At 44.1% G+C, this 23,569-nt stretch overlaps 1 protein-coding gene across 1 annotated transcript; it reads left to right on the forward strand.

Moving 5' to 3' along the window:
* Window positions 1-6,927: 6,927 nt before the first annotated feature.
* On the forward strand, window positions 6,928-17,604 carry THOC3 (THO complex subunit 3). Its single transcript, XM_058171577.1, has 6 exons — window positions 6,928-7,181; window positions 7,802-7,958; window positions 8,320-8,524; window positions 10,299-10,460; window positions 13,960-14,060; window positions 15,495-17,604. The coding sequence occupies exons 1-6, from the start codon at window positions 6,999-7,001 to the stop codon at window positions 15,656-15,658; spliced, it is 972 nt and encodes a 323-aa protein (XP_058027560.1). The 5' UTR covers window positions 6,928-6,998; the 3' UTR covers window positions 15,659-17,604.
* Window positions 17,605-23,569: the final 5,965 nt, after the last annotated feature.

Below are 23,569 nucleotides of genomic sequence, written 5' to 3' on the forward strand. Positions count from 1 at the left end.
AAAATTAACAAGATGCTGCTGAATCTTATGTAACTTTGAAAGTGTTATGTATTTGAACTTTAGGAGGGAAGTTTGGGCGGGAACAAGCACGTTGCTGATTGGCTGATGCCTCAGCCAAAATAGTATTTAAAGAGGGGTTTTGCCTGTTGGTCTTTTGCTGGGTCACAATAAACTAAAGAGCTGTTGTCACTTGTATGGTCTCCTGCCTCTTCATTGCCCAAACTTAACATTGGCGACGAGGATGGGATACTGAGGCAGCGAGACCAGGAAAAGAGCTGAAGGAGTAACGGATTCGCAAAAATCCAGCCAGTATCGGAAGCGGTTACATAGCAATGTCCAGCTATACACCACCAGCGCCGTTTGACCCTGCCAAGGAGAAATGGGGGTCGTACATGGCTCGTTTCGAGTGTTTCCTCGAAGCAAACGAACTACAGGGAGTCTCGGATAATCGGAAGCGTGCTTACTTCCTGAGTCACTGCGGACCAGAGGTTTTCGATACCGCCGAATCGCTGTCGGAACCAACGCCGGTACAGTCGGTACCATGGCAAACGCTGCAAACGACACTGAAAGCACACTACGCTCCGGTGCCGTCGAAGTTTGTTCAGCGTTTCGAGCTAAGACAGAGAGTTCAGCGAGAGGGCGAATCGATAAGCGTGTACATGGCCGCATTGAGGAAAGCCGCGAACCACTGTGAGTACCGGGATTTGGATGACTCCTTACTGGAACAACTCATTTGTGGGGTCCGGGACATTCGTTTACAGAGGCGGTTGCTGTCCAAAAGCAACCTAACCCTAGCCCTGGCCCTGGACGAGGCAAGGGCACACGAGATGTCCACCAAAGCGGCGGAAACCCTACAGAAACCGAACACACTGAACACTGGCACGAAAGCAGCGCCAGTCCACAGCGAGGTCGTCGAGGCCGAATCCGGGGGCGAGGAAGAAGAAGAGGCCTTCCATACCGGGAGGTCAGAGAGAGGCGACCGGGACGAGTGCGTGAGCTGCGGAGGCCAACACCAACGGCAAAATTGCAGATTCAAGGACGCAATTTGCCGGCGGTGCGAAAAGAAAGGGCACATCGCACAAGCCTGTCGAGCCCCACAACCGTCCGCCCAAAATTTAAACTTTAGGAGGGAAGTTTGGGCGGGAACAAGCACGTTGCTGATTGGCTGATGCCTCAGCCAAAATAGTATTTAAAGAGGGGTTTTGCCTGTTGGTCTTTTGCTGGGTCACAATAAACTAAAGAGCTGTTGTCACTTGTATGGTCTCCTGCCTCTTCATTGCCCAAACTTAACATTGGCGACGAGGATGGGATACTGAGGCAGCGAGACCAGGAAAAGAGCTGAAGGAGTAACGGATTCGCAAAAATCCAGCCAGTATCGGAAGCGGTTACATAGCAATGTCCAGCTATACACCACCAGCGCCGTTTGACCCTGCCAAGGAGAAATGGGGGTCGTACATGGCTCGTTTCGAGTGTTTCCTCGAAGCAAACAAACTACAGGGAGTCTCGGATAATCGGAAGTGTGCTTACTTCCTGAGTCACTGCGGACCAGAGGTTTTCGATACCGCCGAATCGCTGTCGGAACCAACGCCAGTACAGTCGGTACCATGGCAAACGCTGCAAATGACACTGAAAGCACACTACGCTCCGGTGCCGTCGAATTTTGTTCAGCGTTTCGAGCTAAGACAGAGAGTTCAGCGAGAGGGCGAGTCGATAAGCGTGTACATGGCCGCATTGAGGAAAGCCGCGAACCACTGTGAGTACCGGGATTTGGATGACTCCTTACTGGAACAACTCATTTGTGGGGTCCGGGACATTCGTTTACAGAGGCGGTTGCTGTCCAAAAGCAACCTAACCCTAGCCCTGGCCCTGGATGAGGCAAGGGCACACGAGATGTCCACCAAAGCGGCGGAGACCCTACAGAAACCGAACACACCGAACACCGGCACGAAAGCAACCCCAGTCCACAGCGAGGTCGTCGAGGCCGAATCCGGGGGCGAGGAAGAAGAAGAGGTCTTCCATACCGGAAGGTCAGAGAGAGGCGACCGGGACGAGTGCGTGAGCTGCGGAGGCCAACACCAACGACAAAATTGCAGATTCAAGGACGCAATTTGCCGGCGGTGCGAAAAGAAAGGGCACATCGCACAGGCCTGTCGAGCCCCACAACCGTCCCGCCCAAAATTCAAACCGGCCAATCAGCAGAGCGCTGGACCGACGAAACGGCCAGGGATTGGCCCATCCAAAAGAGGCGCGAAATTGAACCAAACAACTGTACGAGTGGGTCACGCATCAACGCGACTAGAAAAGAAGATATTCACACGGACGCACATCGAAGGAGTGCCGTGTAAGATGGAGGTGGACACCGGCTCGTCGATCACGATCATGTCCTGGGACACCGTCGCGAGGAACCTGCCAGATGTCGTGAAACGCCAGCTGCAAACCCAAAAGCTGAGAGTGCAAGACTACCAGGGAAACCGGATCCCTGTTCGAGGAGTCACGTCCGTCAAAGTGAGATACGGGAATTTTAAGAAAACTCTACCGATCACCATCGTAGATGGAAACCTTCCAAGCTTGCTAGGCCTGGACTGGTTCAGAGCCCTAGGGATGGAAGTGACCGGGGTTCACAGCAGTGGAGTCAACCTAAAGGATGAACTGCTGAAAGAGTTCGAGGACGTCTTCCAGGACTGCCTGGGCAAGTACGTGGGGACCCCTATTTCGTTTAATTTAGATCCCCAGGTGGCTCCCATTAGGTTAAAGGCTAGGCGGGTCCCCTTCGCCCTTAAGCCCAAGATTGACCGGGAGTTAGACAAACTAGTAAACCAGGGCATACTAGTCCCCGTTGACCATGCCAAATGGGAGACACCGATTGTGACCCCAGTCAAACCGGACGGATCAGTCCGGATTTGCGCTGACTACAAGGCAATGCTTAACAAAGCATTGCAAAAGAGCGCATACCCCGTTCCCGTAGTGCAACATCCGTTACACTCCTTGGGACAAGGGCAGGTCTTCGCCAAACTCGATTTGGCCCAAGCCTACCAACAATTACCCGTAGACAATGACACAGCTGAGGCCCAGATGATTGTAACACATCGAGGCGCTTTCAAATGCACTCGACTCCAGTTTGGAGTCAGCGTAGCCCCAGGGTTGTTCCAAAATCTAATGGAACATCTGCTACAGGGAATACCGGGGGTCGTGCCATATTTTGACAACGTACTAGTTTCAGCAGAGAACTTAGATGAGTTAGGGGTCAAACTAGGGAAGGTCTTGGGCATTTTCAGGTCTGCTGGACTTAAGGTCAAGCTTAACAAATGCCCGATAGGAGTTGAATCCGTAGAATTCTTGGGTTATCAAATAGACAGAGAAGGCATCCACCCCATGGAGAGCAAGGTGCGAGCCATTAAAAAGGCTCCGGCTCCCAAAAATAAGGCTGAGTTACAGGAATTTTTAGGGCTTGTGAACTTCTACGCGGTTTTCTTGCGAAATAAGGCAACAGTAGCAGAGCCGCTGCACAAGCTATTGGCAAAAAAGGCTGTTTGGACGTGGGGCAAGGTTGAGGCTAGGGCATTCGAGGGCATTAAGAACCTCTTGTCCAGTGATAGCTTGCTAATCCAATACAACAGGACATTACCACTAGTGCTAGTCTGTGATGCGTCACCCTACGGGGTAGGGGCTGTCCTCAGCCATAGGCTACCGAACGGATCGGAAGCCCCCATAGCATATTTCTCCCGCACGATGTCAGCAGCAGAAAGAAACTACAGCCAGCTAGACAGGGAGGCCCTGACCATAGTTTCGGGAGTTAAAAAATTCCACGAATACCTATTTGGGCGACAATTCGAAATAGTAACGGACCACAGACCACTATTGGGACTCCTGGCGGGGGACCGTCCAACTCCGGTGGCACTATCACCCACAATGACCCGTTGGACTATCTTCCTGGCGGCATACTCGTACAAATTGTCCCACCGTCCAGGGAAGGACCTAGGACACGCAGACGCTTTGAGTAGATGCCCTTTACCAGAGACGATTGAAGACCCGACCCCAGGGACACCCATGTTACTAATTGACTCTCTAGACTCTGGCCCGGTCACTTCTAAGGAAGTGACTAGGGCATCGTACAGAGACGTTATCATAAGGACTGTAATTGGTTGGGTACAGAGGGGATGGCCCGATGCACCGGGGGATCGGTTCAAAGACTTTACAAAAAAACGTTCGGAACTGTCGGTTCAAGGGGGTTGTCTGTTATGGGGGGATAGAGTGGTTATTCCGGAGAAACTGCGAGAAAACGTGTTGGAACTGTTACATGTGGGTCACCCGGGGATTGTGAGGATGAAAAGCCTGGCGAGGAGTTATGTGTGGTGGCCACAAATGGACAAAGACATTAGCGACAGGGTAGGAAAATGCCAGGCCTGCCAAGAATCAAGGCCACTACCCCCAACAGCCCCCATAAGGGAGTGGGAGAAACCCCAGGGTCCTTGGTCCAGGATCCACATAGACTTTGCCGGGCCATTCCATGGGCAAACCTTTTTAAACATGGTAGACGCATTTTCAAAGTGGCTAGAAATCTTGCTCATGAAATCCACAACAGCCGAAGCCGTAATTACAACATTGCGGCACCTTTTTGTAACACACGGGTTGCCCGACACCCTAGTGTCCGACAACGGCCCGCAATTCACGGCGACCCAATTCGAGGGATACTTAGCAGAAGAGGGCATCTGACATGTCCTCTCGGCGCCTTTCCACCCGGCGACAAACGGACTTGCAGAACGATTCGTTTGCAGTGCCAAGGAAGCGCTATCTAGAATAACCCCCGGTGATTGGCAAGCCAAAATTGATACCTTTCTAGCGGTACAACACAGAACCCCCTGTGTAGCCACAGGGCGCAGCCCATCAGAACTATTGATGGGTAGGAAACTCAGGTGTCCCTTAGATCGATTAAACCCAACATACTCCCCTGACGGGTACCAAGGCATCCAGGAAAAAACCAGGGAAATGGCAACGGGTGATTTAGTGTGGGCACATAACTATAGTGAAGGCCCAGCATGGCTTAAAGGAACAATCACTGGAGTAACAGGTCCAAAATCATATATAGTGGACATGGGGGATGGCCGAGTATGGAGGCGCCACATAGATCAATTATGAAAAAGGGTACAAAACAAACCAGAAACAGCACAACCAGACCCTGACTACCAAATATTTGAACCAACAGCTAACTCAAACCCGTGGCGATCGGAGGACTTATCTGAACTTGAAGAAGTCCAGCGACGCCAACCGGCTCCTCCAGAAGACTGCAGGGACGACTCTGCAAGTAATCCAGGGCCGGAGGGCCCAGAGGAGGAGCTGGGAGGAACAAACAGTCCCTCCGACCAGCTCGACTCACTCCCAGGGAATGAATTGCGCAGGTCAGAAAGAGTCAGGAGACACCCTGTCTACCTGCGTGACTACATGGAAAAATAACATGCAAATTCCATGCAAAAAAGTGGCACAATGCGTTCTGGGAGGGGAAGAGTGTTATGTATTCGAACTTTAGGAGGGAAGTTTGGGCGGGAACAAGCACGTTGCTGATTGGCTGATGCCTCAGCCAAAATAGTATTTAAAGAGGGGTTTTGCCTGTTGGTCTTTTACTGGGTCACAATAAACTAAAGAGCTGTTGTCACTTGTATGGTCTCCTGCCTCTTCATTGCCCAAACTTAACAGTATATATAAGCATAAGCATGAAATAATTATACAATATATAAGCATATATATGAGTATGTAATAACTATATTAATTGGATATAACAAAAGGAAACAATAGGACAGGAACGCTAGGCATGATTGTGCACGCCCTCTTAGGAATGGGGTGAGGTCAATGGTAGATTTTGGTTGAAGCTTTGGGGATTTTGGGAAGAGACCACAGAGTTAAGTAGTGTATTCCAAGCATTAACAACTCTGTTAGTGAAGTTGTATTTTCTGCAATCTAGATTGGAGCGGTTAACATTAAGTTTAAATCTATTGTGTGCTCATGTATTGTTGTGATTGAAGCTGAAGTAGTCTTCAACAGGAAGGACATTGTAATAGATGATTCTATGAGTTAAACTCAGGTCATGTCGAAGGCGGCGTAATTCTAAATTTTCTAAACCCAGGATTTCAAGTCTGGTGGCATAAGGTATTTTGTTGTATTCAGTGCAGTACTCTTCTTGTAAAATATTTCTGGACACTTTCGATTGTATTGATGTCAGAAATGTGGTATGGATTCCAAACAGTCAACTGTATTCAAGCTGTATTCCCATTTATATGTACTCATTTTATGTGTTTATGGCTACGTTTTGCTTATTTATATCCATTTATTTGTGCCATTTTTTCATATGACTATGTCTATACTGAAACTTGTTTCCTTATACTTGTTGACAAATAATTACCGGTAAAAAAATAAACAAACAAACCAAGAAACATATTTTCAGTTACAAAGGATGTATTTTTGGTGAATGGACCCGACTTTCCACTTTCTCTTTTTCTGATACTGTGTGATAGGAAAAAGGGCAAATAAACGAAACTTTCTCTATAGTGTATGTCATAAGCAGGGCGGCATTAATTAAGTTGAGTAGCAGGTATAATAAAACGCTTCCCCTCCTCCACAGAATCTCTCGCTGTGGATTTTAAATTTTATCGTAAAATACGGCATTCTATTTTTCTCCCCCAGTTAAACGAGCTGACGTTTTTCCTTTAAAAGACACAGCTCGCCTTCCCGAGAATCAATGAAGAGAAAGTTTCAGCACTCGGATAAATGAACCGCATCAAAGAGATGCCAAGCGGTACTAGTAAAAATCGCGTTTCGGTGGTAAAGAACGCATCTACACTTTTATATCTCTACGGCGCTCAGAAACCCGTTCCTCAAGAGACTCCCCCCCACCCCTTGCCCACATGAATAACCTACCGGAAGTAGAACCTTTCCAACTCGGAAGGAAAGTGGTTCGGCGGGGAGGGGGGCGGCGGTTCTGCTGGCTTGAGCCTGGCTAGGTTGCCATGGCTGTTTCTGCTTACGTGAAGGACATGCAGGAGAAGTTCCGGGCTAACACGCGGAGCCGCGAATTCCCTGCGCATGGGGCCAAGGTCCACTCGGTGGCCTGGAGCTGCTGCGGCCACCGTCTAGCCTCCGGCTCTTTCGACAAGACCGCCAGCGTCTTCGTGTTGGATAAAGACCGGCTGGTGAGCGCAGGGACGGAGGAGTGGAAAGAAACGCCAGGAGCGGCTGGAGAGCTTTATTGGACTCTCGACGGCCATTGTGGGAATTGGAGCCCCCCCCCCTTTTTTGGGGGTGGGGGTGGGAGGGAGGGAAGGGCGGCAATAACGGATTAAAAACCAAGCTGCCTTGAATTCGGTGGGACTCGCTTTGGGTTCCATTGGTTGGTGGCTTCCGGATGTTGGAAACGGATGCAGATCATTTTGTCCGGCTTATCAGTATCGATCAAGTTTTCTCTTGAGTTCATAAAACTCCTTACTTGGGTCACCAGTGATGGTTGCTTTACTAGGTGGCTCAGTGGTTAAAACAGGGAGCTTGTCGATCAGAAACGTCGGCGGTTCGAATCTCTAGTACAGGTCTCCTCCTGAGCAGGGGGTTTTGGACTAAATGACCTCCAGGGTCCCTTCCAACTCTGTTACTGTTCTATAATTCTGTCGTGTCAACGTGCCTATAGAGATTTCTTGAATCAAATCCTGCGCAGTGAGCTATATGTAGTGGCATTTAGATTATGATGAAGTGTATGGGATAAAATGATTGTGAAGGGCAGAAGAGTTTGTTGAAGATTTTTGTATTTTTTGCCCTTCAGGTCAAGGAAAACAATTACCGTGGTCATGGAGATAGTGTGGATCAGTTGTGTTGGCATCCTAGTAACCCAGATCTATTTGTTACAGCATCTGGTGATAAAACCATTCGTATATGGGATGTTCGAACCACTAAGTGCATTGACACAGTGAATACAAAAGGTATTTTTCTTAATTAAATAAGAGATCTTGGGGGCAAAATTAGTTCATATTTAATTCTAACTGTTGCTTCCTCATATAAAGTGACCAATATATCTGTGAACACATGATTTTAATATACGTTGCTTTTATGGGAGAAACAACTTGTTTTTTGTGGTATTTGACCAAATCATTCTCTTTCTTTTCTCTTCAGATAAATAGGCATGGCCAAATCTGAAATGTGCTCTTACAATAGTTAATAATTGTTGTATTATAAAGTTATATTGTCTGTCATCCTTGCTTTACAAATACAAAAGCCTGTGTAAATTGTTCTTGCTGCAATTAGTAAATCAGAAGGTTTGTTTTTCCCTTTTCTCCTTTACAGGGGAAAACATTAACATCTGCTGGAGCCCTGATGGCCAGACTATTGCAGTAGGGAATAAAGATGATGTTGTCACATTCATTGATGCTAAGACACATCGGTCCAAAGCTGAAGAGCAATTCAAGTTTGAGGTGAATGAGATATCTTGGAACAATGACAACAACATGTTTTTCCTCACCAATGGCAACGGATGTATCAACATCCTCAGGTACCTTCTCCGAGGCCTTTACTAGGAAGGACAGCCAGTGAGTTGGCTGTCCTGTCTTTTGATCTAAGTGGTGATGGGAAAGTGTATTTGCCTTTTACATAGATGCAGCCTTGTTTATAGATACTTTTTCTTTGTTCTGCCTTCCATTTTTGCTTATAATTGGATCTTATATCAGGATTTAAGTGATATTATTAGCATCTGTAAAGCTTTTTGCAGTATCTTCTCATTTCAGGATCGTAAAATGTAAAGCAAATAGAAGAGTATATATATAGCATAGGTTCGACTGTTGAGTTATTGGTGCTCTCTGAGCTTGGCTGTTTCCTTGCACACTGGCTTGGTAGAAAACAATCAAGCTGAGAGAGTACCAAGAACCCAACAGTAATATAAATACTATTTATTTTCATGGATATCTCTGAATAGTGTTTCCTCATTAGAGTTCTTTCTGTCCCATTTATTGTTCCTGATGTACTAATATTAAGATCAAGGTATCATGAATTTAATTCTTCACTTAATGATGGCCACTGCCACATTTTTCTTTCTTCAGCTTAGATAATTCATTTTTAATTGCTCTTCAAGGAATGTGAGATGGCACACATGGTGATATCTCCTTGTTTTCTCAACAATATTCTGAGAGGCTCTGGAGTTAAAGTCACCTGGTGAGCTGTGTGGTCAAATAGGGATTTTTATTTCAATTCTCTGCTCCATTTTGACACTAATGAAAGGTATTCCAATGAAGGACTACTAGGCAAGTATTTTAAAAAATAAATTAGAAGTGTCATATCCTATTTTCCACTTTTTAATCAGTTTATCACTTAACCAGGTGAGAAATATTGGCATATGATTTCAAACCAGATTCAGGCACCAGATTTGCTAGCAGAAGAGGAATTAGGGTCTGCTTAGATCTTTATTAGGAATGTGGTGGCTCAGTGGCTAAGACACTCAGCTTGTCGATCAAAAGGTCGGCAGTTCAGTGGTTCGAATCCCTAGTGTCGCGTAACAAGGTGAGCTCCCGTTACTTGTCCCAGCTTCTGCCAACCTAGCAGTTTGAAAGCACGTAAAAAATGCAAGTAGAAAAAAAAAGGAACCACCTTTGGTGGGAAGGTAACAGCGTTCTGTGCACCTTTGGCATTTAGTCATGCCAACCACAGGACCATGGAGATGTCTTCGGACAGCGCTGGCTCTTCGGCTTTGAAACAGAGATGAGCACCACCCCCTAGAGTCAGGAACGACTAGCACATATGTGCGAGGGGAACCTTTACCTTTAGATCTTTATTATGCTAAAACAAATTTCCTTCTTGTATTTGAACTGACTTAAATAAGGGTGATTATTGTCCTGTGTGTTCTTATTTCCTTATGTGTGCAAACCATGAAGCAACCTCCCTTCTTTTCAAAATATCTCAATTTTCTTTGCCTTTTAGCAGTCTTTCCAGATTAGGATAGACATACTTTTTGCAGCAAAACAAACAGAATCTTGTGGTATTTTAAAGATCCTTATATTGATGTAGCATAAACCTTTATGAACTACAAACTATTTGCCTTTGTTTAATTTTTAAAATTGTATTAAAGGGACCATGCACTCTCTTTTATATTTGCTTGTAGCTCTTCTGTGCTAAAATAAAGTAAGAGGTGCTATTCAACTATGCAGCTTGCGGCTCCTGGTATATAATAAGGAGCCTGCCTTATATTTAAAGATTGCTAAACAAGATTTCAGGGTATGTCCTAGTTAGTGAATTGTATGTGCACTTAATAAACTATTTTTATTTCTTTTCTGCAGTTACCCAGAGCTGAAACCCATTCAGTCAATTAATGCCCACCCCTCAAATTGCATTTGTATCAAGTTTGATCCAACGGGCAAGTATTTTGCTACTGGAAGTGCTGATGCATTGGTTAGTCTCTGGGATGTGGATGAGCTGGTATGTGTACGATGCTTTTCTAGGTGAGTTGTATTAAAAGCATTAAAAAGTACTTTCCCAGATGTTAGGCTTGTAGAGAAATAAATGATAAATTTCTGAGATTAACGCAATGAAACGTATTTATAATTAAAATACTGTGCTAAGTGCAAAGTAATTGGAAGGAGGAACTATAGAAATGCAATAATGCAATATGTGAGCTAGTGTCGTGTCCCACTCCTCCGCTGACGGTCGGGTCAGGGAAATCTGAATCAGGCTTGCCTCTGCAGCTCTGCCCAAAGTCCTAGCAAAGCCCTCAGAGCAGGCAGGAGACCAGTAAGTGACTTCAGCAAGATAAGTTCGACTTTGCCTGACTCAGAGACTGCCAGAAAGCAGATCCTTTATATAGGCCATGGGGTGTGGCTCCATGACTCAGCACTCATTAAGGCCTGCCCCTCCCTTCCTTCTGTTGCCTCCGCCTATCCAATCTTCTGATGCGAGGATCACTCCAATCAGCTGTTGGTAATAAACCCTCCTCAGGCTCACATGCTGTGGAGGAGGGGGAGGGGTCTAGCTGCTCCGTTTGCCTGGGCATGGAGTCAGGGCTGGGGCCGGGAGGTGCTCCTTCTTCTGCAGTTTGTCTGGGCATGGAGCCAGGACTGGGGCCGGGAGGCATACATTCCTCAGTGTTCGGGAGCAGATAAGAAGGCCCCGGCTGCTCTGAGGGCGGGCAAGACACAACAGCTAGGCAGGATAGCCTTATGGTATATAATGGAAGCATATCCTAGGGCCTATGGCATGTGTGGCACACAGAGCCCTCTGTTGGCACTTGCGCCATCGCCCCACGTCAGATCTCCGTGGCATTTCTTTTGTGAGCTGTTTCCCTGCAGACGAGGAAACTGAAGCTCACGAAAGAAAAAGATCTTACCTCTTGCGGTGTTGGGATGCCCCACCTCCCGCCAGCCAGCTGGTTTTCGGGTCTCTGCTGCACATGTGCGCATGTCCGTGTGCATACGTATGTGCGCATTCCGTGCATGCACATATGTGTGTCAGTTCATGTGCGTGTTCATGCACGCACACACATCTTTCAGTTTGGGCATGCACGCACGCACGCAGTTTGGGCACTCGGTGTCTAAAAGGTTCTCCATCACTGTCCTAGGGTCTGTGGGAATATACTTATCCTGAAAAACAAGAAGAGATTCAATGTAAAATTTATCACAGTTTTTAAATTCCATTCTTGTTCTTTCACTGCGGCTGTGATTTATTGTATAGATCATATCTGTAGTAAGTTGGTTGAAAAGTAAATCCTGCTTTGTCTTTAAGAAAGACAGCGTGTGGGATATTTCAAACCATTTAAAATCTAAATTGAGAATCTATTTAAAACAATTTGAAAACAAATACTGAAAGAATTATTAAAAATAAATAGGAACATCCCATGTTAGTGTTCAAGTAGTCGTCAACTTACGATCAAAATTGAGCCCAAAATTTCTGTGAGACATTTGTGAAGTGAGTTTTGCCCCATTTTATGATTTCTTGCCACAATTATAAAGTGAATCAATGCAGTTCTTAAGCTAGTAACATGGTTGTTAAGTAAATCTGCCTTCCCCATTGATTTGGCTTTTCAAATGTCACAAATGGTGATCAGATGTCCCCAGGACACTGCAACTGTCATAAATATGAGTCAGCTGCCAAGCATCTGGATTTTGATCACATGACCATGGGGATGTTGCCATGGTCGTATGAAAAATGGTCATAAGTCACTTTTTTTAGTGCCGTTGTAACTTGAATGGCCACTAAATGAATTTTAAGTCGAGCACCACCTGTATCAAAGTGTAATTACATTTGCAGTATGCAGTCAAGTAACGGATTTTCTCTTAGGAAAAAAATAGAGACCAAGATGCAAATGAATAAACTATTATTTTATACCTAATATAAATTAGGTAGTATAGTTACTAATTAGAGAGAGTTACCTAGAAGCAAACAAAGTAATAACCAAAAGCCAACATGGGTTTGCCAAAAACATACCTTGCCAGACAAATCTTATTGCATTCTTTGACAAAATGACAAAATTAGTGCGCCAGAGGAATGCCGCCAATATAATTTACTTGGATTTCAGTAAGGCATTTGATAAAGTAGACCATAACCTACTACTTGATAAAATAGAAAAATGTGGGTTAGACAGCATCACCACCTGCATTCAACATGTAGTCCTCAATGGAATTGCATCTACATGGAGGGAGGTATGCAGTGGGGTACCCCGAGGCTCTGTTTTAGCCCCAGTACTCTTTAACATCTTCATCAATGATTTGGATGAGGGGATAAATGGGGAACTCATCAAATTTGCAGATGACACCAAGCTAGCAGGAATAGCCAACACTCCAGAAGACAGGCTTAAGATACAGAAGGATCTTTACAGACTTGAACATTGGGCGCTATCTAACAAAATAAAATTCAATAGTGAAAAAAGTAAGGTTCTACATTTTTGTAAGAAAAAGTGCACAGGTATAGTATATGTGGTACCTTGCTCAATATTAGTAACTGTGGGAGGGATATTGGAGTCCTAGTGGACAATCATTTAAATATGAGCCAGTAGTGTGTTGCAGCTGCCAAAAAAGCCAACACAGTTCTAGGCTGCATAAACAGAGGGATAGAATCAAGATCATGAGAAGTGTTAATACCACTTTATAATGCCTTGGTAAGGCCACACTTGGAATTCTGCATCCAGTTTTGGTTGCCACAATGTAAAAAAGATGTTGAAACTCTAGAAAGAGTACAGAGAAGAGCAACAAAGATGATTAGGGACTGGAGGCTAAAACATATGAAGAACGGTTGCAGGATTTGGGTATGTCTAGTTTGATGAAAAGAAGGACCAGGGGTGACATGATAGCAGTGTTCCAATATCTCAGGGGCTGCCACAAAGAAGAGGAATCAAGCTATTCTCCAAAGCACCTGAGGGTAGGACAAGAAGCAATGGGTGGAAACTAATCAAGGAGAGAAGCAACTTAGAACTAAGGAGAAATTTCCTGATGGCTAGAACAATTAATCAGTGGAACAACTTGCCTGCAGAAGTTGTAAATGCTCCAACACTGGAAATTTTTAAGAAGAGATTGGATAACCATTTGTCTGAAATGGTATAGGGTTTCCTGCCTAAGCAGGGAGTTGGACTAGAAGACCTCCAAGGTCTCTTCCAACTCTGTTAGTCTATATTTTTTGAGAGTTGTCCTTTCCTGTCTAATAATATGAGAAATAAGAGCAATCCAACAAAACCAGCTGGCAGTAGATTAAGAACAAAAATCATATAGCACAAAATGTGTTACTACAAGATATTGTGGTCTCTGTTTTAGAGAACTTTAAAAAAACATTATTAATAATTGAGATACAAATTAGTTAATGTACTTAAATGACATCTCCATGGTCAAATGCAATATTTCTACTTTTGAAAGATTCTATGACAAAATAGACTGTTTAGTGGTGCCCAAAGGCACTTATCTCCCCTCTTGTAATCTGTCTATTTCTGTTATTTCCTTCTCTGCTTCCTGATCTTAGACTTGATTGGCCTGTCAGGACTTTAAGCTTTAGCTGTGATGGCAAGATGCTGGCTTCAGCCTCTGAAGATCACTTCATTGATATTGCTGAAGTAGAAACTGGTGAGTATTGCTTTCTTGCTGCCTTGCTGGAAGGTAATTTAACCTTTATTAGGAGAAGAGATCAACTGAATGAAGACATTTTTAAAAGAACGGCTAGTAAAATAAACACACACATTGATGTATCTTAATTTTTTCCCTATCTTCTGCTTTGTATGATTTTTGGTCTCAGTTTAATTACTGTATATCTGGCAGAGTTTTATGCTTAGGCGAGCATAATATCTAGGCATAATCTCTATGAATGAAATATATGAAAATTCTTGTATGCCTTAAGCTGTTTTGAAAATCTTGCTGTTTTCATGTTGAGAGAGGGTGGTTTTTTTTTGAACTGCACTTATAATTCTGAATTTATTTATTTATTTATTTATTTATTTATTTATTTGATTTTTATACCGCCCTTCTCCCGAAGGACTCAGGGCGGTGTACAGGCAAGATAAAACAATACAATATACAGATTAAAATACCATTTAAAAAACTTATTTAAATTAGCCTAAAATTAAAAATTTCCATACTAAAAACCCCGTTTAAAAATTGATAAAATTTCACATTAAATCTAATTTAAGCCAGCCCCGCGCGGATAAAGAGATGTGTCTTCAGTTCGCGACGGAATGTCCGAAGGTCAGGTATTTGACGTAAACCTGGGGGAAGCTTGTTCCAGAGTGTGGGCACCCCCACAGAGAAGGCCCTTCCCCTGGGGGCCGCCAGCCGGCATTGTTTGGCGGACGGCACCCTGAGAAGTCCCTCTCTATGGGAGCGTACGGGTCGGTGGGAGGCATGTGGTAGCAGCAGGCGGTCCCGTAAGTACCCAGGTCCTAAGCCATGGAGCGCTTTAAAGGTCATAACCAACACCTTAAAGTGCACTCGGAAGGCCACAGGCAGCCAGTGCAGCCTGCGCAGGATCGGTGTTACATGGGAGCTACGTGTAGCTCCCTCTATCACCCGCGCAGCTGCATTCTGGACTAACTGAAGCCTCCGAGTGCACTTCAAGGGGAGCCCCATGTAGAGAGCATTACAGTAATCCAAGCGAGAGGTAACGAGCGCATGAGTGACTGTGCATAAGGCATCCCGATCAAGGAAGGGGCGCAACTGCCGAACCAGGCGAACCTGGTGGAAGGCCCTCCTGGAGACGGCCGTCAAATGATCTTCAAACGACAGCCGATCATCCAGGAGGACACCTAAGTTGCGCACCCTATCCTTTGGGGCCAATAACTCGCCTCCAACAGCCAGCCGCGGCTGCAGCTGACTGAATCGGGGTGCCGGCATCCACAGCCACTCCGTCTTGGAGGGATTAAGATTATTCCCTCTGAATAAAAGAAACACTTATTCAACAGTACTTCCTAACTTGCATTCTTGTCTATAATGAGCTAAGGATACAGTGTCTGAGCTATGTTAATTTGTCCCAAAGGCAGTATCTAATTGTGTCTTTTTTTTTTTTAGGGGAGAAGCTCTGGGAAGTACAGTGCGAGTCCCCAACCTTCACAGTTGCTTGGCATCCAAAACACCCGCTATTAGCCTACGCTTGTGATGATAAAGATGGCAAATATGATAACAGTAGAGAAGCGGGCACTGTGAAGCTCTTTGGTCACGCCAATGACTCTTAGAAGAAATCTGCTAGAGACTTTATTTATGATTTAGGATTCTAAGCCAGTGTAGAACATTCAGAAGACACACAACTCCTCTGGGTTTGTTTTTCTTTGTGGCAGAGAATAGTGCCATAAATTTTAATTTCTTTGAGAATTTGGTTTTAAAAAAGTTTTTGTGCATTGTTAACTGTCCTAGAAGTTGAAATGATGTGGACTTCTTTGGAGTGCATAAATTAATTCAGTATTTTGATTGCAGAATTACAGGGGAGCTATCAATATTCTAGCTGCCAATGCATCTGTGTCTTCCATCATAACAGTCTCTGTCTTGTTTAATTGAGAGTATCAGAGGCAAAAACTTCAAACGTGGATTATACATCACTGTAATTTCCTATGTCTTGAGAATGGAAATTGTGGTTGAGAATTATGCTGGTTTCTTCTAGCCATCTTTGAAACTCTCCTTTTCATAATTAACTTTTGAGAAAATGTATATATGTATGTGTCTAATTCTTTTTGTACCGTACGATAATGAAAGGAGCAAGGCTGGAAAACGATACTAATTTTTGTATGATCCCATTTTTGTATCTTGGATAAAGATATTTGCTAAAACCTTGTGTATTGTGGTTTAAAGGGCAATTTACTTAACTTCTAGGGGGAAAAGTCATACAGTCTTGGACTATTGATCCTCCCATCTCTATCTTTTGGGGAATGATATCAGCAGCACTCGAAGAGGTAAAGCCAGACTAAGGGATGTTATTGCCTTGTTTGAAAGCTTTCTGGAAGCAACTTGTTGATGAGTGAGAATTAGGACATTGACTGGATCAAGCTTTTGTTTGACATAGCTGGCTGTTGTTATGGATGAGTATATACGGCTCATCTAAGTGTTCTGCAATTTTTTATTTTCAATCAAAAGAGTTGTGCTGTTGGAAAACTGTTTCCAGAAAAGGAAATGTAGCTGTATTAATATTTTCAGTCTTGCCCATTATTGCTCCAATTCTGGTGTCTCAGCTCCATTTTCCTAATATGAAAGCCTCTTCCTTCATTATTCGTACAAAATCCACTCAGTGAGGGATTATGGAAGAGCTTATTATTATGTCATGATTATGTCATGATTATGATTATGTCATGATCTGATTTATCCAATTTGGTTTTATGAAGTGGTAATGTTAGTGAAGATGACTGAAATCAATTCAGAATGTTTCCTGCATAAGAGTGGAGGTGATTACTGGGGAAAAAGTTAAAAATAAGTTAGGGTAGCACTTTTTAACTACAGTAGGTGTAGTTTTTTAATTCAGGTTTAACAATTCTGTGAGTAAAAATACTAGACGATATGGGAAGAGATATCAGACTTGCAATAGCTACTTTGTTTTTTAGTAGCTACAACCAAATCCTCAAGCAAATCCTCAAAAAGGATGCCTCTGAACAGATATTCAACTCAGAATCTGGATTTGCTTAGTTTAGAAGTTGCTTTTTTAAGAGGAAGACATTTGTGACTGGTGCCAGATACTAAGTTCATTTACACAAAAATACACACTTAACTCTCCCAGTATTTTTTCTTCTCTAAAATTAAAAACAAAAAGATGTTACTGTTATTAGACACCTTGAGCTAGAAACAATTGGCTCCTGAGGCCTTGCAATGCAGTCATTATGCCCTACGTAGTACATAACTCTCAGTTGGATTCCTCCAACGTACTCCACATGGGGCTGTCTTTGAAAAGTATTTGGAAGCTACAGCAAGTGCAGAACGCAGCAGCGTGCACAATCTGGGGGCCCCTCAGGTGGTACATACAACCACTGTTGCATGAACTGCATTGTTTACCAGTCTGCTTCCCGGTCGAATTCAAGGTGGTTGGGGGAGTCATTTTGCAAACATCTTTGTGCTTGGCTGTGTTTGTAGATGTGCTTTAAATATCATGAGATGGATTTAGATTTGGATTGATTTATGACAAAGTGGAAATATTGTTCAATTTATAAATAATTAGCATGAGCATCAGTTTGATGGGGGTTTGGGGGGGGATTTTGTATAAAGAGCATGCAAATACACAAGGGACCATTTTTAACTTGCAGAGGCAGGCTTTTGTGCTGTTCCTTTTTTATGTTGCAGGTTTTCCTGAGCTATTAAGATTACCTTTCTAATTAGGCCCTTGAGCCTCACTCAAAATCCAGCATGCTGCTGAATACATACAGAAATTACAGAATGAATACAATGTAAACATCTAGAGTTATAAGCTTTCTTCTGTAGCATTAAACTAACCTGGATTTTTTTTTTAATGAAGAGCAATACAGTAGATGCAGTATCTTATCTGGGATAGGTAAGCAAGCATCTGTTGACCTGAATATTGGAAAGGAAACTCACCAGTTTAAATTGGTCTGTTCTCCTGTGCGCTGCTTGGAGAGTCCAAGCATGGGTTCAGTTTGTCTGATTGGCCAGAGACTGAATTGGAAATTCTTTGGCCAAGCCGCCTCCTCCCAGCTGAGCCTCAGTTTTTTCAACTCAGACGGCCTAGAGAGAATTATCTTGAGTTGGTTCTTCAATGTATTATAATTAGGACAATTGGATTAAATTTAAAAAAAAGTCTTTTAAATTCGGCTTGTGGTGGCTAGAGGAATGCGGAGAGTTGACGAGGCTGCCAGCCGCACTGAGAGCAGCGTTCGGATCGCTGCCGGAGCTTTCTTCACATGGAGGCTGATTAGCTCTATGGAGGTGGCAGAGCCTTCAGGCAACCAGCGGCGGCATTGGAAGGACCAAGGCTTTGGTCCAAGGCTTTGCTGGCTGCAGCACATGGAAGGTGCAGCTTGCTGGGAGGCGCACTGATTGGAAGGCTGATAGCAGCCATTTTGGTGAAGCTGCTGCGAGCAGCAAAAAGGACCAGGCAGCTCTGGAGCACCATTGGAGCCAGGGAGAAGCAGCTTTACGCATAAGTAAACCGTGTTGCCAGTTTCCATGCACTGATTGTGGCATTTGTGACTGTGTTGCCGGTCTTACGTCCCCTTGTTACTGCTGCTGCTGCTGTTGCTGCTTTGCAACTTGTCCTGTTCTAACAAACCATGCTGCAGGCTGCCATTGGCAATACTAGGCGCTCCCATTTGGCCTCTCTTCGGCCCCATGAACTTTCACCAAGCTGCTAGATGTAGTAGCAGTGAATCTGCGGGCGAGTCCCATCTGCCTGCAGTGTTACCTGGACGATGTATTAATTCAGTCATCGTCCCTCAGGCAGGCAGAACAGGACCTTCAAATCACGGTCCAGACTCTCCAGGATCACAGGTTTTATGTAAACTGGGAGAAAAGCCAATTGAGACCAACTACCAGCCTAACCCATCTAGGGGCAGTGACTGACACTCGTTTATCACAAGTATTCCTGTCTCAGGAGTGCCGAGGCAGCATAAGGGAAAATGATATCAGCCTAGCTATAGTCCCTTGGGCTTGATTGCATACAAGGGCCTTACAATGGCTACTTCTGCCTAGTCAGAGATCAGGGTGTAGCAACTCAGTGTCCAAGGTCAGGGTCCTGGCTGGAACTGAGAGTGGCTCATCTGGCACTATGCTACTTTCAAAACAACGTGTTGGATCAACACATGCTTCTCTTGATGGACAATATGACTACCAAAGCGCATGTCAATAAGCAGGGAGGCACTTGCTCCAGGGTCCTAATGCATGAGGTGAAGGACTAATGTCTCTGGGTGGAGAAACATCTGTGGTCATTATGAGTGGAGCACATTGCTGGAACGTCCAACTCCCAAACAGACTGGTTGAGCAGAACAACCATCGACCAGTCAGAATGGAGACTCCACCCAGACCTATTTCACCAAATAACAGAATGATTCAGGATTCTGGTCCTGAGTTTATTTGCCAGTCCACAGAACATCAACTTCCGAGATTTTTTTCCAGGTTCTGGACATCAGCGGCCAAGGAGGTCAATGCCCTTCGTTGCCTGTGGCCAGCCGACCTGTTGTATGCCTTCCCTCTGATTCCTCTAATACTGAGGGTCATCAGAAAGATCTTGGAGGAGGAGGCAGAGGTGTTGTTGGTGGAACCTCACTGGTCAGGGTGTCCGTGGTTTGTGGATGTCACTGTCCATCTCACACCACTGAAAAATACCACCGCACAGGATCTTCTTCAGCCAAGGGGCCCTGCAACACTCGGACCCTCAATGGCTCCAGTTGGCAGTTTGGCAGTTGAAAGGGAGATCCTCAGGAGGGGACATTTCTCTGGCAAAGTAATTTCCATTAATCTTGCTTCCCGAAGGGCATCAACAAACAGGATATATGAAGCCACTTGGGCTTCATTTTGCCGCTGGTGTGCCAAGGAGAAAATAGTACCTACATCAGCGACAGTTCCATGAGTCTTGGACTTTCTACAACTGGGTCTTGAAAAAGGATTATCCACAAATACACTGCAGGCAGGTTGCGGCCTTGGCTACCATCCTGCCAGGTGAGGGAACAGCTCATCTCTCTCAGCACCCGAGGGTACATAGTTTTTTGAAAGGAGAGTCCAACCTGTTACCCCCAATGGTCCACAGATACTCAGCTTGGGATCTGTCAGTCATTTTACAGGTGATCACATTACTTCCGTTTGAGCCGTTGGGGTCAGCCAGCATCAGACTATACACATTTAAGGTTGCCTTTCTAGTAGCAATCACATCTGCACGCAGGATTTCGGAGCTGGCAGCACTTTTGGTGCGTCAAAACTTGTGCATCTTTCATCCTGACAGGGTCATTCTGTGTTTAGACCTGACATTTGTTCCAAAAATTAACACCTGGTTCCACAGAGTGCAGGAAGTTATTCTATCAGACTTCTGCCCGAAACCCAGACATTTGCGCGAAAGATGCTGGCATACCTTAGATGTACACAGAGCTCTATGGAAATACATAAAGCGCACAGCTTCTTTCCGACGGACAGAGTCTTTGTTTCATTTCAATCCAGGTTCATGGGAAAGAAGGTGTCACCATCCACCACTGGACATTGTGTTAGCCTACGAACATCAAGCCCGACCCGCACCACAGCGCCCTCCACTAGAAGTGTGGCCACCACAGTGGCCTGGACTACACAGGCCTTGATTCTGGAGATTTACAGGACGGCCATTTGGACTTCCCCTCTCCATTTGTGAGGAATTACAAGTTGGACAAGTTTGCTTCTGCAGAGGCAGTGTTCAGGAGATGAGTGTTACAGTGTGTCCTGCCAGCTGAGGCGACCCTGGACCAATCTATCTCCTGCCCAACACAATTTAGCCTGGGTATATCCCATGCTTGGACTCTCCAAGCAGCACACAGGAGAAGGAATGTTGGACTTACCTGAATGTTCTTTCTATGTGCATTGCAGGAGAGTCCAATCCCACCCTGGTTTGTTTATGGTCTGGGGTCCAGGAGTGGTCGATTTCTTCAGATAGACTACGTATTCTCCAGATCCTGGTCTTTGTTAAAAAAACTGAGGCTGGGCCAGGAGGAGAAGGAGTGGCCAAAGAATTTTCCACTCAGTCTCTGGCCAATCAGACGAATTGAACCCATGCTTGGACTCCGCTGCAGCGCACATAGAAAGAGCGTTCAGGTAAGTCCAACCTTCCTTTCCATTCCATACTTTCTTTCACAAATGGATTTCTAAGCACATTTCTTATATTGGCCTTTTGTCTTCCTGATGGGAATTAGTTATTACTGCCATTGGGGGGCAGTGTAACACTTAAATTGGAGTATAGAATAAAATAACAATTTGGCTGTTATTCTTCTAATAGGTTCAGCTTGAAACCTCTGTGTTTGTGGTCGCTTTTTGTACTTTTCTTCCTATCAAATCACATAGTAATTTTCTAAAAAGTGTCAGTTTATTGGAAATAAGCCTAGGACTGCAGCCTGTGACAATTACAAGCTCCAATTATTGGCCTTTGTGTTGTGCATGCACAAAGAGCTGTTAGGTTTTTAAGCTGGAAGGCATTAGTGCACTGTTCAGTGTTATTAACATTATCCAAGTACCTTCAGCCATACAAAGTGAATGGCATTTATCACTCTGTGTTCCCTTGACCTCTCCGTAAATTCTCTTTGAAAAACCCTGAAAACAATGAGCTGTCCATTCACTATAAGAAATAAATGTTTGGTATCTTCCATGATTTCTGCACGAAGCGGTCCAGCTCTCACTCTCCATTTTGAAACTTGAATGGGATCTTTTGGGTGTGTTGGTTTGCTACTTTCCACTCTAAAGTTCCTTTGGACCAGCTGGCATTTGGATTAAATTCACAAGCTACAGACTGTGAATTTAATCCAAAGTGTCTGAAATTGCCTTTCCCTTAGCCTAGCAAGTGGCATATGGAATAAACGAGACAAGTACTGCTGTCCTCAGACTGGCGGTAGGATATGTTTTCTTACTTGAGCTCATCTCTGCTGTACCAGAGTGCCCTTGCAGGATATAGAAAGCACACAAACACATTCAACTGTGTGATTACCATAGTTGCAATGATAAATGTTCCATGCAGTTGCCTTTGCAGAGTTTTACAAGTATTGTACCAATCTTAGTTCACTTTCCATTTCTGCAATGTTTATTTTCTGCCAGGAAATATTAGTGACATTTTTTGAGGAATTCCCCAAGGTGATGAGTTCAAATGCAGTCCAGGATTTATGGGGATGCTGAGCCTGTAGCCTCTCCAGAAATGAGGGAATCCACTAGACACTTTCGGCTTTTTCCCTATTCATCATGAAGACTCTTGCTCTAAATTATCCAAGGGGATCATGGACAATAACTATCCGTTACAAATTAGTTAATAGTTAGTCTTAATAGTTCAGGCTTTCAGGTAGGATCATAGGGAGATAATCTGATATTGGAATTCATTCTGCTCATTATTCCATATGTTAAAGACACAATGCTGGTCAGGTGATCTGTAAGCTGCTCTCAACCAAGCTGAAGACAATGTTTTAGACATCTTTGAATTAATCTTTATTATCATTTTTACAACTTCTGGTGCAGAAATGTGAAAGCTAAAAATAAAATAAATGGCACAGTGAGTCATGGGTTGTCTAGTATGAATTAAGTATCTTTGGAAAAGTATAAAAAATGATGTACAGTATTAACTTTTGGGACGTTTCCTATGCAATGTGGCTATATGAAATTGTAGAAAGTTAGCACCCACCCCTTTTCTAGAAGAATGAAATATTTTGAGAAGTATTAAAAAAAGCCAGAATATTATAATTCCCTGGATAATAAAGGAAGAAACACGTTTTAAAGACAGAAAGCAGCTCCCTGTCCCCAGCAGATATTTGGTACCCATTAAAAAAGATTGGGCCAGCCTATCTACAAGACAAAAGACCTGCAGTTCCAGGGTGATGGGATTAAGATATGACCCTCCAGGACATAATAGGATTAACCCATCTAGCAACAGCACTCACCACATGGCACAATCTCCTAAGGACATTGCATCACCCAGCAAACTTCAACCAACCTGAGAGCTCAGACAAACATGACCCCATAGGAATTTGACAACAGCCAATAGAATACATATTCTTGCACAGGAACTGAAAGTTCAAGTGCAAAGCCCAGGAGAAGGTATAAAAACCCCTCACTCTCAATTCCATGTGTTCAGCTGCACCAGAGAACCATGTGCTTGGGAGTTCTGCTTCATCATTAAACCATCTTTCCAATCATGTTTCCAGTGTCTTTCTCTGGGCTTGGAGTTGAACCAGATGGATATTTCTTCCAACAAAATTATATTATTTACAGCAGGTCAGTCTCTTAAATTCTCCTGTGTCTCAGAGAAGTAATTCCACACTTCCTTTTTTTATTGTTTTAATTGGGAATCATAGTCACTGAATTTGGGAATGTTGATTTGCAAAGCATTTACTCCATTCTATATCTCCTCCCTAGTTTCCAGTAAACTTCTCTCACTCAAGCTATATTTCAGGTTTTACTTCGCTCATGAACCCTTTGTGAGATAACCACAACTTATCGTGGAATCT

This window comes from Ahaetulla prasina, chromosome 2 (assembly GCF_028640845.1).
Source record: "Ahaetulla prasina isolate Xishuangbanna chromosome 2, ASM2864084v1, whole genome shotgun sequence".
NCBI lineage: Eukaryota > Metazoa > Chordata > Lepidosauria > Squamata > Colubridae > Ahaetulla > Ahaetulla prasina.